This window comes from Ciconia boyciana, chromosome 21 (genome assembly GCF_034638445.1).
Source record: "Ciconia boyciana chromosome 21, ASM3463844v1, whole genome shotgun sequence".
Lineage (NCBI taxonomy): Eukaryota > Metazoa > Chordata > Aves > Ciconiiformes > Ciconiidae > Ciconia > Ciconia boyciana.
Genome location: NC_132954.1, coordinates 5,771,515 through 5,785,860, shown reverse-complemented (window position 1 = coordinate 5,785,860; position 14,346 = coordinate 5,771,515). Strand labels below are relative to the sequence as shown.

Below are 14,346 nucleotides of genomic sequence, written 5' to 3'. Positions count from 1 at the left end.
CTCAGCTTCCTGTGCTGCAAACAGATATGTGAGCTACGTCACTCCACTAGCAAGTCTGTATAGCTAGCATCTAGTTGGTCCTTATGTTAAATGCAGTCCTTTACCTCCCCAGAAGTGTGGAGCGGTGAGGAGGGATGGAGATGGATGGTGAGGGGTGGATTCAGAGCAGTGGGTAGGGTGTTAGAGCAGGACCCATGAAGGGAGGGAGCGTTGAGCAATTGGAGTTAGAGCAACACATTGCGAAGCAGGGAGCAGCTTGAGGTGTTGGAGGGCTCCTCAACAGAATCCCCTGCTGACCAGGCTGGTTCTTGTGCCAGGCTCATGTAGGCTGTGTATTCCTAGGGAGGAAAAAAAAAAGGGCTGTATGGGAAAGTCAGATGGATGGGCGGTGGCCTCACTGGAGTGACTTGCCAAGGAACCAAATAGTGGGATTAGAGATGGGCTGAGGTCATGGGGGTGATGAGAAACTGTACGTAACCCAGAGCAATACAGTGTCCTGCAGCTTGCTTCGCGTGGAGTTAAGGCTGTCCTGAAATGGAGAAGATTATCTAAATTTCTGTGTTTCCAAGTGTATGCCCTACCCCCCAAAGGAGCTGTAACTGCGGCCTTAAACTTGTGCCCAGATGTCACAGACTGTGATATGCTAATACCCTTTCGCTGTTGCATTTTTAAATGTATATATTGTGAAGCCATGCCAACATTATTAGATGCTGATGCTAGCCTGCCTGTCACTGCTGTGACTCTGCCTCCTCCCACTTCTCTCCCAGGAGCCTCTACTACCTGTGCCATTTCTCATAGCTCACCTCCAGGCTTTCTCCTCCCTGCCTCACGCTTGAGCAGTGTTTTTCTTCTTCCCCATGCCCCTTCTCCCCGCACTAGTGGCAGTCCCCTCCCTTCTCAGCAGAGCTGTCTGCGTATGAATCCCAGCACGCAGGCTGGAGGGTGGGGGGTGTATTTCAGCAGAAAGCGGGAGGGAAATGGTGGGGTTAGGCTTGCCAAATTCTGCAGCTTCCACTGTTGGCAGAGTCCATCCAGGAACAGGTCCCTGCTTCCTCTCCTATGAAATCAAACCAGCTGGGGAGCAGTAGCGTAGGAGAGAGGGAGCTCTGCTTTCTTCCAGAGGCTCCCATCCCCAAACTCTTTTGGGCTTTTTGGGCTTTTTGGGCACGGGGTCAGTATTACCATACTGTTAGGATAATACTCTCAGTATTATGAATAAACAGAATGTGTCTCTGCTTACAGAGCACAAGCGTGCTGCAGGACAATGTTTAATATGGTTTTTTTTGTTAAGGAAGAGCTTGGGCTTAGATCAGGAGTAGCACTGTGGCTGCTTAGCCTCCTCCTTGTGAAGCAGCGGTGTTACCAACCCCCTTTACCTACCCCTTAGGATTTCTTCTGAGACAATGCAATCACTGCCCCACATGAAGTCCTGGAAACCACTGCCACACATGCCGCCAGACCGCTGACATTCCCCGTGGCAAGAAGGTAACCTTCTGCTGCACCTCTGACACGGCTTTAAAAAATCAGCACTGAAATGAGGCATGCTTAATCCCTCAAGGTATACGTACGCTTCTCCTTCGTATCAGTAAGTGGTCTGTCAAACTGCTACCACTCATCAGTTCATTCAGTACTGCTTCATGTTGCGTAGCTAATATGCCAGAATGCATACAGATAACGCTGGAATCCGGAGCAGTAGGACACGTCACAAGTGGCATGTTTTTAGTTCTTCTTCACACCTATTTCCAGACTTGGAGTTTGTTCTGAAGGTGTGAAGGGGACTGCTAGGTCACCCGCGCTGACCTGAATTGCAAAAGCTGGAGAACTTGGAGTTATTCTGCTGGGGCAGGGTTTTTTTCTTCATGTTTTGGATTTCATTCGAAGACTCAGTGATGGTGGATCCGATGCTTTTTTTAGCAAATGGTTAATTATTTGTTGCCCTCACAGACCGATCCCCAGATGTCGTTGCTACTGTTACAGGAAGCAGAATGGATTTTGCTTTGTGGTTGATGTGAACTGTGATTCACTGGTTTGCAGAGGCTTATGTCTGATTGCATTGTGTTTTGACAAGGTAGAAGATGCCTCTGAGTAGTTTAATTTACATCAATAAAGTTTTAGGGTGCTTTTATTCTTGATGTGTGTGTAGAAAACACTTTTTGTTAATATATAGAATGCATTTTCAGAAATTCACTTGCTGTTTTTGGAGAACCAAAATATTTGAGAAGTAATCGCATTGTATTATAGGGTCCAAAGCTATGCCTAACCAGGAATAAGGCCACCAGTGCAATCTTTAGTTTCCAAATCTTGATTCTTTTATCTGTTCTTATAGCTAAAATTAAAAAAAAAACAACGTAAAACTAACCAAGGCAGCCAGCTCTTTTGCTTATTTTATAAATTTGACAGTGCTTGAACTTCTGGGTTTTTTACTTTTGCATAGTGTCTTCAGAAAATAATTTATTTTTAAAGCAAAAATCAAGCTATCTTTTTCAAAGCGATTAGATCCGGTAATTTTTTTAAACTAAGGAGTCATGGTAACACTTTTGTGAGAGAGCCAAAATGCTGTTGCAAGTAGAAATACAAAATTTAGGCTTTTTTTCATAATTATGCAACACAATCTCCAAGTTCTATTTTTAGATCTCTAAACTAAAAACCAGTTTATATTACTGTGTCCATAAGTGAAAAGATAAAATACTGATAATTTGATCATGGTTTTTTAAGGGTTTGGGGGTTTTTTTTGGTTGCACATCTAGTTGCTTGACTTCCTTGTGGTCTGCACCGTTTGAAAGATGCCGGTCATGCTCTCAGCCCGTGCGGCTGTGGTTGCCTGTCCAGTCAGAAGGATGATGGTAACCCATTGCTCCCATTTCTGTTTGGATGATACGAGAATATTAGTAGGTGGATAATATGCCAAGTATCTGATAGGCCAATCTTCCAAAACTGTAAACATGAACATTTAGTCTAAAGCATGTAGTTTCTGACATGGACAGAAATCACAGGAAACACAAGACATTGCAGCTGCCCTCTTTAAATTCTGGTAGTGACTAAGCAGTCTTCAGTTTCAGTTTTGTCTTGCAGCTTTAATCCAGTTATGTGTATAATCTTGTGAAAGTGTCTCTCTTTCCCCTGAGATGTGAGAAGTTGTATTTAGAGCACTTTCAACTCGGAAGAGATATTTATAGTTCTTGGGTTTGCTGATGAAATGGCACAATTCAACTTCTAAGGAAGGGTTATGCTCCTCTCCTGATAGGCATCTGTAAATAATAATTTGTGATGGCTGTGCATGGTGTGACCAATTTTTTTTTTTGTTGTTGGACCAGGAGCGCATAATCGTTCATCAAGAATTTGGGATTGTTAGTAATGGATTGGCTCCAAATTTAGGGGAACTTGTCATCTAGTTGTTGGCCATTAAATAAAAATTGTACCTGACTGGACACCTCTGGAAAAGAAAAGCCAGTCAGCCGTGGGGTCCATTCTTTTGAAAAATGTTGTGTGTTATTCTCGTACAAGGGAAGGTGCGTTAATGACTGTAAGAACCTATGCTAGAAGTGCCTGCCTTGAAGATGATCTTCAGTCTTTGCCATTTGGGTCGTCTTTTTTGAGGTGACGGTCTCCTGCCATCTCTCAGCGAAAGTTTAATTTCTAGCCAGACTCGAAGGTGTTTGTGTACTACTTCCTAATTGGCCTACCTTAATGACCTACTTCCAGAAGGTTATTTGGACTTTGTTCCAGATCCCCCTCAGGCTGCAGCATACCTTCAGTTCAGTCAGGCCACCTCAGTGTTTTTCCAAGACTCTAAAATTCACCATATACAATTAAAAATCAGAATCTTATTTTGAGGTACCAAAATTTGTAGTTGCATTGCCTGGATCAAGTCAAGGACTTCTGACGCTCACTTTTATGGCTATATGCCCGAGGCTTACAACTTAAAAACCAAGTTATGAATTGCTTGTGTGATAAAGGTGCATTCATTTAATGAAATGAAGCTTATAAGAATTTCATAATCAAGACTACACTCTAGTGTGTCACTCATTTGGGCTTCTCTTTATTATTCAACTTAACTGAAATTCATAGTGTCAGTATGTGTTGGCACCACTAATTAAATTACAGATTTAAAATAGTGCATCAGCTTGAATGATAAAAACTTGCCTGATTTGCTGATGGCTGCTGCATTATAGCACACACATACAGTTAGTGTAGTTGGGGCTGGTTTCTTTGGAGGTTTAGGAGTTACATGTGGGCACTGCATTCGTGGTGGAGGCATGAGTTTGGGGACTGATAGAGGAAGGCACAGCAGAAGTGACATGGAAAACTGTACTTAGAGTTTCCTACTCTTATCTGTTGAAGTTACGTGTAGAGCATTCTCTGCTGTTCTGTCTTATTTTTGTTCGTTTTCCCATTTCTGGCCTTCTGGAATCCCTAGATGTGAAGGGAGGAAGAGGCAAGCTGGGCTAGCGCTAAAGAGGTGGCTGGTCTATGCAGATTCCATTAATACAGTTATAAGTGTTCATATATTCACAGAGAATGAGGGTGGTATGTCCTGTCGTAATTCCAACTCTAAAAATGATGCTTGTTTGAGGAATATAAGCAGCCCTATTTTTATCTTGTTTAGAAATTGAAAAAATTCAGAAGGGTGAAACAACAAAGAAGGATGAGGAAGAGAACTACCTGGATTTATTTTCCCACAAGAATATGAAACTGAAAGAACGAGTTCTGATACCTGTCAAACAGTACCCCAAGGTGAGGGCCAGAAAATAGCTTACTGAATCTCTGTGATTTGCTTATTTTCTATGGATTTTATGGCTGACTCTTAGAGATAGTAGCTGTCAAAGTGTCATCAGGAGTTATGCCAGTGTTCCACTACCACTACGGAATTTTTCCTATGCAAGCTTGCAGGATCTTATTTCTAATATATTACATTTCTAGAATGTCTTGGGATAAAGCTAAATGGTGATGCATAGTTGTGATCTTTTATTACTAGAATAGACACTTTCATATGTAGAGCTTTGTGTTTTACAGTTAAGAACTCATTTAACTCTTAAGACTTGCTACCTGTAAAACTACTGGAGAATAGATGTTAGAACTAAACACTTCACGTGAGTTAATTAACTTGATTTTCTGGTGGAGCATTTTTTCATGAAAAGAATGTTCTGGCACGTAAATCTTTCTGTGCATTTTTTGGTCTGTATTTTTTTGGTGAGGTGAAGAGAAAATGGAGTGGCTAAATTTTTTGTCAGCTAGCATAATATTCAGAAAAGCTTTTGTTAAGGCTACTGAGCTCTGGAGCTAATTTTTTTTTTTTTTTTTGCATTTACAGTTCAACTTTGTTGGAAAGATTTTGGGACCTCAAGGCAACACCATCAAGAGACTTCAGGAAGAAACTGGTGCTAAGATATCTGTGCTTGGCAAGGGTTCAATGCGAGATAAAGCAAAGGTAAGGGAATCACCCTTGAAAACATACATGTATATTAACGCCTTCCATGTTGCTGTGAGAAGTAGTGGTTCTCAAAGCATTTTATAAAAGATTAAACTGTTAAAATCCAAAAGCAAAGGCAGTAGGAAGTCACGCTTCCTAAATTGTTCTGTGCATGTTGGGAGCAATCTTGATTGGGGCAGAAGTGTGATGCATGTTTTCTTTATGAGCATGACTTAGAGACCAGTCATCTGTTGATATCCTGTACCCTTGGATGCAGAGGTAGTTTATATGAAAGGTGAAGTACAAAGTTTACAAAATAATTAATTCCAGCTACTCCGTGAAAAGTCATTCGCTAGAGGAATGTGTTTCCCTTCCAGAAACAAACAAACAAAAAACATATCCTTCTTCCAGCTGTTCCCTCTGAAATCCTTAAATTCTCGTGGTTCACTGAAGATGTTGGAGCAGTATGTTCCTGGTAATCTTTAGTGAATCCCAAAGCACCAGGAGGTGGTTTTTGAGCAGAAAAAATGAAAATAATTTTTTTTCTTCCTGCTTACTCCCAAAACTGAGCTAACAGTCAACAGAGCTGTAACTTAATTCAGCTTTTTACTTTAGCAGCATGAAAGCTTTTACACTTCTAGCTTATTTGTAGCTTCTTAAAGCCATCTGAATAACACAGGTATCTAAGAGCAGAGTTAAAGAGCAAGCTTGTTTGAGGCGTTAGACTTCACTAGGTGGTAAAGAGCACCTCAGGCAGAAAGGTGGTGTGGAAGAGGAAGAACACTGCCTGCATATGCTTAATCTTCTGGAAAAAAAGGTGGCTGGCATCAGTGCATTAGCAAAAATATCATAGTCACCTGAAAAGACAGCTATAAAAAGCTGGAAGTTGTAGATTGTATGTGGCTTTTTATAAAACTGTATGCTCCTGTGTATGTCGTTACGATCTGTATCCAGGCATGGCCAAAATGCTTTTACAGACGTTTCCTGTTAAGACATAGAAAAAACAGATAAAAGAAAAGGAGTTTCTCTGCATCTTAGTTAATTTTAGGAATCTCTAATCTGCCTTGTTTCAGGAGGAAGAACTGCGTAAAGGGGGAGATCCTAAATATGCCCATCTAAATATGGATTTGCATGTCTTCATTGAAGTTTTTGGACCCCCTTGTGAAGCATATGCCCTGATGGCTCATGCCATGGAAGAAGTCAAGAAGTTCCTCGTTCCGGTATGTATACTGATGCTTTTTTCTTTTTGAAGGAGGTAGATGGGTTGTGAATGTGGCTATAAGGTTGGGTAAAATTTGCACAGTGTAAGGCTCATGCTACAGGAATGGTATAGTTGAGGAAGGCTGGAGTATTAAGTGTGTGTGTGGAAGCTTAAGATGACCCCATTAATCTTGCATGAAGGCATGTATTATTCTCCTAAGCATAATTAGAAAGGCATACACTTACAGGGCAATCGTATAGAATGCTTGGAATAGGTATTTCTCTCCCGGTACTAGCTGTGGACACTGGGGCGGGTGGGTAGCTTGTCTAGCTCCATGTGTCAGTTTTAGTGGGAGAATAACTTTAGCCATGCCTGGCATGGAAGAGCCGCCTTGGCTGGGTTCCTCTGACTTGGAACTGTAGCATAGAAATCTGGCTAGAAAACTTCATTGATCAGATCAGAAACTGTAAGTACGGAGATGTTTGCTCTGCTTTAAAGGGGTGGTGTGAGGATGAGGAGGGTGACTGCCCAGGCAGCTCAGTAGCAGTATTCAGTGAGATTTAACAGAGACACATCTGTTAAATCAGTATTTCTGTTGCTTTAAATGTGTATGATGTGAAGGAACCTCTTTGCTAATCAGGCGTTTATACAGATGACACTTGTTATCTGTTTGTGGATGTCTTACTGGTGAACCTGTATGGTCAGTTTTGTGCCAGCTAGAGTACTGACTCCAAGAACTGCAGAACTTGAAGGAGTCTTTTGCATGTTATTAAAACAATGGTATTGCTTGCTAAATTAGGAAAAAAACAAAATGGGAAGGAAGCATGCAGTGCTCCCTGCTTCTGGCTAGCTCAGCCTGTGATTCAGTCCTGGCAGGTAGAGAGCTGGATATACCTTGGCACCCTGCTCCACAGCTGAGACTGGGAGCTCAGATGTTCTGCCTGAAATACCAGGGGCAGGTGGAACCCGAGAGCTGCGGGTAGTAGGGAAGTGTAGAAAAGCGTGTGGGTACTGTGCGATTTCTGTGAGTCTGACACAGAGAGGAGGAGAGATTGCTATGTGAAGTGTCTTTGAAGGAAAGAGGTCATCTTCAAGGAGCCCCTGGGATGTACAAAACCTCAGCTTGCTAAAGCAAGCGTGCAGCCTTGCTATTTAAAGTGTCTTATCTATCGCTGCCTTCAAACAATGTGTTAAACTTGTGAAAATTGACAGAGAAGTCACTATGGAAGCCAGCAGTGCTGTGAAGACACATCTGGTAGGAGACTCCTTGCTTTGTGGTGTTGCTATGGCATCGTGAAGATCCTCGGTGCGAGGCCCAGACTGCCTGTGTGTTGAGGGGAGGGGTGGGGTACGATGACTTCTGTGGGGTCACCAGAGATCTGTACTAATTCCTGAAGCTAGATCCCCTGAGGCGATAAAAATGCATGGAGCCAGAAACATACTGCGTTCCTAAGAATTTGAAAAGACAGCCTGCATTTGCAAATTGCAAATGGACGTTTGCTCTTCACCAGGCTGCATCCTATCCTGTTCCTTCAGTGTATCAGGAACACAGCAGTATGTTACCACCTTATGTGGGCTCATTGCCAGCCACTTGCCTTTAAATGGGAGCTGTAAGGTGCTTGAGGTGAGATATGTCTTGCCTGACTTCACCTCTGAACTCTCCAACATTTGCAAATAAATCTTGCTGACATCCCTGGGATGCTGAACATCATCAGATTGCCTCCAGAACCCCTGTGAGCGAGGTCTTCTCCCCAGGGACCAGCTGTAGTGCTCACTGCAGCTCTTGGACACGCGGGTGGTATGCCCTGGCTGGTTTGGAGAAAGCTGGCAGTTGTGCACTGCTGCCTGCTGAGCAAATCCCAATAAAAGTAACCAGCAGATTTTAATTTAGGACTATCAGGTTATTTTTATTCCAGCACGGTAGCCTGTGATATCCTGGAGCACAGACGGGCTAGTTAGCTGTTCTTTGGAGTTGACTCTTTCCCCTCTTTAGGATATGATGGATGATATCTGTCAGGAGCAATTCTTGGAGCTCTCCTATCTGAACGGTGTACCAGAGCCAACTCGTGGCCGAGGAGTCCCTGTGCGGGGAAGGGGAGCAGCTCCACCACCGCCTCCACCTGTTCCAAGGTATCTTTCCCAAAAGCACAGACCTGGAAATGCTGCATCTTGCTCAGAGTTGTCCCGCCAGATGAGGTTAAGCTACTTGTTCTTGTACATCAGCTGTTGGCCTTGGCTTTTGGCCAGGGCTTTCTAGCCTTGTGTTGCAGGCTTGCTTTTAGCAAGCTGGCATCAAATGTTTTGTGTGTTTTGAGATGCAATCTAGCGCAGTGGATGCCTTCTGTATTATTTTTGATGTCTGAAATCAGTAGCTTCATAAAGTAACCTTTCAAAAATTGGCCTATGAAATCATGTGGATAGATGGTGTCATGTTTGCTTCTGTAGCCTTCAGCAGAATAAGCATTTTCAGTTTAAACTGACCATCCTTTGAAAGTTATAGGATGGCATTATTCTGTCATTGCTCTCAAGGCATTGGGATAAATTGGTGATAAAAATCTGTTACTATGGTTCTTGCTTCACTATCTGTTTCATGGGGGGAAAGTCTTTGCTTCTGAGTGTTTAGCCCAGAAGTGTCCCTGCTCACCTCATCATTGATCTTTACAGTTCTGGAGGTCTGGCAGTCATTGCAGGTTAGTGATAGAGGGTTGTTTAAAACGAACTCTGAGAAATTACTTGGTTGAAGTTCTGTATCAGAATTATTTCTTCATCTGTACAATATCTAACGCAGTAGAGTTCTCATCTCGGAAGAGGTTTTTGTAAATCCTGCAATACAACGACGTTAACAATTCTTGTGCTTTCATTCTTGATAAAGAATTCACGGCTTAGTTAATGGTGACTGTATTTATTTATCAAGCTATTGCATTTTAAAGTAGGTGTAAGAAGCATATGCGCTGCCCTCAATATTCAGCGCACGAGCAGTACAGCAGTAGCTGTTCACAATCCTTTTTATCTCCTTTCCAGGGGGCGTGGTGTTGGTCCTCCCCCTCCTCCTCCTCGGGGGGCCCTTGTGCGAGGAGCTCCGGTGCGGGGTGCCATTGCCAGGGGAGCTGCTGTAGCCCGCGGAGTACCTCCTCCCCCAGCAGTACGGGGTGCTCCTGCACCCAGAGCACGTGCAGCCGGCATTCAGAGAATACCGCTTCCTCCTCCTCCCGCACCAGAAACCTATGAGGAATATGTAAGAAATTATATATCTTTGGTTTTTTTAATTCCAGCTAGCTGATCGTGTATTAGATGTTCAATATTATTGAAATAAGAGCTAACAGCAGTAAGATTGCACCGGAGAAGTGGCCACCACGGTGCGGGGTGACTTGCTCTGCCTCTTTAGTCCTCAAAGGAGGGAACTGCTAGTGTCCTAAATACAGGGTAAGGGGTGGCTTTTATAAAACTGAAATGTGCCCCCCAAGACTGAAGTCTGCCATAACTAACAGTGCACAGTAGAAAAAAACTACATCAGAGATTGATGTAGTTCGCATCACATTCTCTTTCTGCAAGAGAATTCTTGAAGCAGGGAACACCAAAGGTTTCTTACTGCCCCTAAAATCCTTAAAATAAACATGTGAATGAACATGATGATGTTTGAAGGCATATAGCTAAGCACCACCCTCCTGTCAGGCTTATCTTAGCATCTTCGCTCTTGGTATTCTAACGGGAAAACAAGATGACTGGTTTTGATGCACAACAGCATTTTGGGGAACCATCACAAATATTGGTACTTCTAAATTCTGTTTCTCCGCTCAGTAAAACTCCTCAGTTTTTCCACAGAAACCAATCATAAGTTAATAGGTTGGGGTTTGTCTACCTGTAAATCTGTGTTTTGGATAAAACAGTTACAGGCCTCCTGGCACGTGGATTTGTACCGCAGACAAACTGCAGCTTTGGACATGTAAATGAGTTTCAGATGCATTGTAAATATTGGTGTGGTTCATTCCTCCCAAGCCACAGGACACAAGCAGATTTTAGCTACCTATGTCTTATGATTGAGCCCCTTCCCTGTGGCAGGCAAGGATTCACAGGCTCCTCAGAAGGCTGCTGTAGCCTGAATTCAGTTTTGCCATTACTCTTGGGCAGGCATTAACCTTCGGTCCTTCCGTTAACACCGTTTATGTCATCATCTGTTTCAGGGCTATGATGATGCATATGCAGACCAGAGCTATGAGGGGTATGAAGGCTACTACAGCCAGGGCCAAGGGTAAGTTTGCTTGTCTCCTATCTGTTACGGAGAAAATCATGCATGATCTTTTTTCTTTTTTTCTTTTAAGGGAATGGAAACACTCATTTCTGAGTTTGAGCTGTAGGGAAAGTGCCCTGTTCTGCTGGAATCCAGGAGTGCCTGGGAAATAACTTTTGGGAGTGTCCCAGTGTCCTTGACAATTCTGTAAAAGCAGTGATCAGACACACCACAGCCATGAGCAATATTGGGCATCTTTGCTTTTCAAGTGTTTGTGCAAGTTGTGTCAGTTTAGGAATGCGATTTCAGCACTGTATGTAACCAACATAATTACTCTTCCAGGGACACAGAATACTATGATTATGGACACGGGGAGGCACAGGAAACCTATGAAGCTTATGGTATGTCTGGGAATACTGTTCTCTTGACAGGGAAGGGGCTGCACATAGTTGGGAATTGCTTGTGGTCAACCAGCTGTTTTCCAGTGCCACTCCACGCCCTGAGCAAAAACTTACTGAGGAGAACCTCAAATGGTTTTCATGGTAGAATATTTATACCCTATGGATTATCCAGATCTGAACAACCGAAGGCATTCTGTCGTTTTTAGATTCTTATCTAGCTTGATTGTCTCAAAGGTGACGCTTTTAAAATTCAATTTTTTTAACTATGGAAATATCTTTTAATTTCCTTGTAGCTTTAGAATATTTTAAGAGCTCTGGATTTCCACCCACAACACTACTTTTGCTGCAGTCTGGTTTTCACGGATTATATTTTGTTGAACTGGATGAGTGCATGGTTCCATCTGCTTCCTTATCCTCAAAAACCCGCTAGCTGATACTGACTCTGCACTATACATTTGCTTGAAAAAGGGATTTAAATGTCATATGAAGGCCTCCCTTTGACTAGGTGGAACAATTTTGGTCAATATGACTTGCAAGTAGTCTATGAAGCTTAGCTAATTTGAATCACGTAAAGCTATCAACTTAGGCTAGACTGAGAGGTGTGGGGGACCAATTTAACCACAACTGTGTAAATCACCAACTGTTGAAAACAATAGGCCTTATATCTGAGGTGTTGGCAATAAAGGATTGGGTGACTGCAGGGTTTTTATGCTAGTTCAGATATCCGAGCTTATGAATGGCATCTGCATGTGGCAATGAGTAAGATTCATTTACCTCTCTCTGTAAACAAGCTGAACTATAAACGAGTTACGAAAGCTATACAGCAAGCTGCTTAATGGCATGGAAATACGCTGTATTGAAAACAGCTCCCTTTAGCAGAGCATCAGTTGCCTGAAGGCGTGAATGAATGCAGGTAGTGATGATAATGACCAGCTGGAGGGGCTTTCTGGGATCCTCAGGAACTGGGAATCCCCTATGCTGGTATTAGGGAAGCGGAGTTGTTAACACAGTCTTCTGTGCCGGCCTCGGGGTGTTCCCTGCTCTGGGCTTAAGCTGTGAGAAGTTCAAATTCAGGTGCCTAACCAGGCATCCTTTTCCAGTCTAAGATGCATTTGAATAGACAGCTGCTGTCAGTAACGGTGGCTATCTTTCCTGCCTTCAATGGCTTGGTTTGTTGCCTGTGTTAGTCACGCAGCACAAAGAGGCTTTTGTGCCTCCTACTTGGTAGGAGAGCAGTGGTGTTGTCTGGGATATGAAGGCCAAAATGCTCATTGTATACTTGGCATGAAGTTGCCACAGCTAATCTGTTTATCCACAGTAATTTCCTTTGGTCTCTGCTTTCATGAAAACAGAATTAGAGAAATAAATTGTTGAGCCAGGCTGGAGACAGTTTTGAGAAAACGGGAACGTGCTCCATGGTGGTAGGAACAGGCTCGGCTGTCTTCCGGGCTTCGGACACTTGCTTTCATAAACTGGTGACCCTGGAGAGAATGGCAGGCATGCAAGTATGAATGTTGCAAGCACAAGCCATAACGAAGCTTGGATATTTGGGGCTTGAGCTAGCTCGGGGACTATGGGAACGCGAACTTCATGTGCTTCGGTGGCGGCTGTACATAGCAGAAGGGTTTGGGCTGTCCTGTCGAGTGCTTTGTCCCATCAGCAGTTAATGCTGGTGCAGCACGAGCAAGCGATGTCTGCTCCGAAGAAGTGAGCAGATGCTGCGCGAGCTGCAGCTGTAAATTTTCCTGTAGTCGTGGAGGGGAAGGAACAGCAAATCAGAGTCAGAAACAGACTGGTGTCTGGAAGTTCAGCCGGATGCGCTGCCGTCCTAGAACAGCACAGGGACTTAATTATTTTGGCAGAATTATCCAGGAGCTGCCTTGCCTGGCATCTAGGGAGAGAAGCGCTACCTGTAGCAGTCCCCCCAGCCAGAGGCCCGGGGTTATAGATGCTGCTGGCCGCCAGCCCAAGGGACCGTGACTGCTGCGACCTTCGCCGCGGCCGGCTGCCAGAGCTGCCCCGTGAATTGGCTTCGGCTCTGCTGAAATTAATTACTCCTAAAATTTGCCCAAGTTGGCGCTTATCCGGGCTGTCGGAGCTGCAGGCTTCCCAGGGATCCCCATGCAAGTGGCTTTTTCCCATAACGTCGGAAGATGTGCTGCAAACGAGAGGTTTTGGTGGACCGCGGGGGCATTTCGCAGACTGGTTTTGGGGTGAAACAGCTGTGAAGATGCCCCGTGCCTCCAGGTGTACTCCGGAGGGGAGCCCGTCCGTCCGGCACCGCCGCTCCCTCCGAGCCCCTTGGCTCGCAGCACTCCGCCATCCCTGACATATCCCTCTCTTTTCCGCAGGGCAAGATGACTGGAACGGAACCAGGCCCTCCCTGAAGGCCCCGCCGGCCAGGCCAGTGAAGGGGGCCTACAGAGAGCACCCATACGGACGTTATTAAAAAACAAACATGAGGGAAAAATATCAGTTATGAGCAAACAGTTGTTACTGATTCTTGTATCTCCCGGGATTCCCGTTGCTTTACCCACACCAGACAAGTAATTGTCTAACTGTTTTTCTTCGTGGCCCTTTTTCTCCCACTCCATCCTCACCCTGCATTCTGGCTTCTGTACGTAGTATTTTAAAAATGAGTTAAATAGATTTAGAGGACCGACTTTAATTTTTTTTTTAAGTGTGTAGATGGCTTTTCTTTGTTGTTTAGATAAATACAACTGTACCTTTTTTAATAAAAAAAAAAGTTGAGTTAAAAATGTTAGTTTCAAAAGTGACATGCTTTGCTTAGCAGTTATGAAATTAAGGTTTTGTTAACCTTTTAAGTTTGGTTTTAAGGAACCCATAAAAGTTGTAGTTGCAGAATCCCAAAGTAGGCTACATTTCAAAATTCAGGGCTGTTTTTAAGAATTAAAATCATAATGTAACGGTAGTAGCTGCCACCGTTTAAAAGTAACCTCAGATGTCAAACTTTCCTTAAAAGCAGATTGCTGGTGAATCTTAAGTTTAAATTTTAATACGAAGGATCCTCAAACAAATTAAATAGCATTTTTTAAAGGTAATTGACTTAAAAGAAAAAAAAAAATTAGGTTTGTAAAATTGACTT

General features: G+C 43.5%; 1 protein-coding gene across 1 annotated transcript in view; it reads left to right on the top strand.

The window, feature by feature from the left end:
* The window catches only part of KHDRBS1 (KH RNA binding domain containing, signal transduction associated 1), a 17,197-nt gene extending 2,851 nt beyond the window's left edge, over nt 1-14,346 (top strand). The window contains exons 2-9 of the mRNA XM_072885225.1: nt 4,607-4,734; nt 5,312-5,428; nt 6,484-6,630; nt 8,605-8,741; nt 9,633-9,846; nt 10,793-10,860; nt 11,182-11,240; nt 13,592-14,346. Coding sequence (XP_072741326.1) covers nt 4,607-4,734; nt 5,312-5,428; nt 6,484-6,630; nt 8,605-8,741; nt 9,633-9,846; nt 10,793-10,860; nt 11,182-11,240; nt 13,592-13,689 — 968 coding nt within the window. The 3' untranslated portion in view covers nt 13,690-14,346. The remainder of the gene's footprint in view (nt 1-4,606; nt 4,735-5,311; nt 5,429-6,483; nt 6,631-8,604; nt 8,742-9,632; nt 9,847-10,792; nt 10,861-11,181; nt 11,241-13,591) is intronic.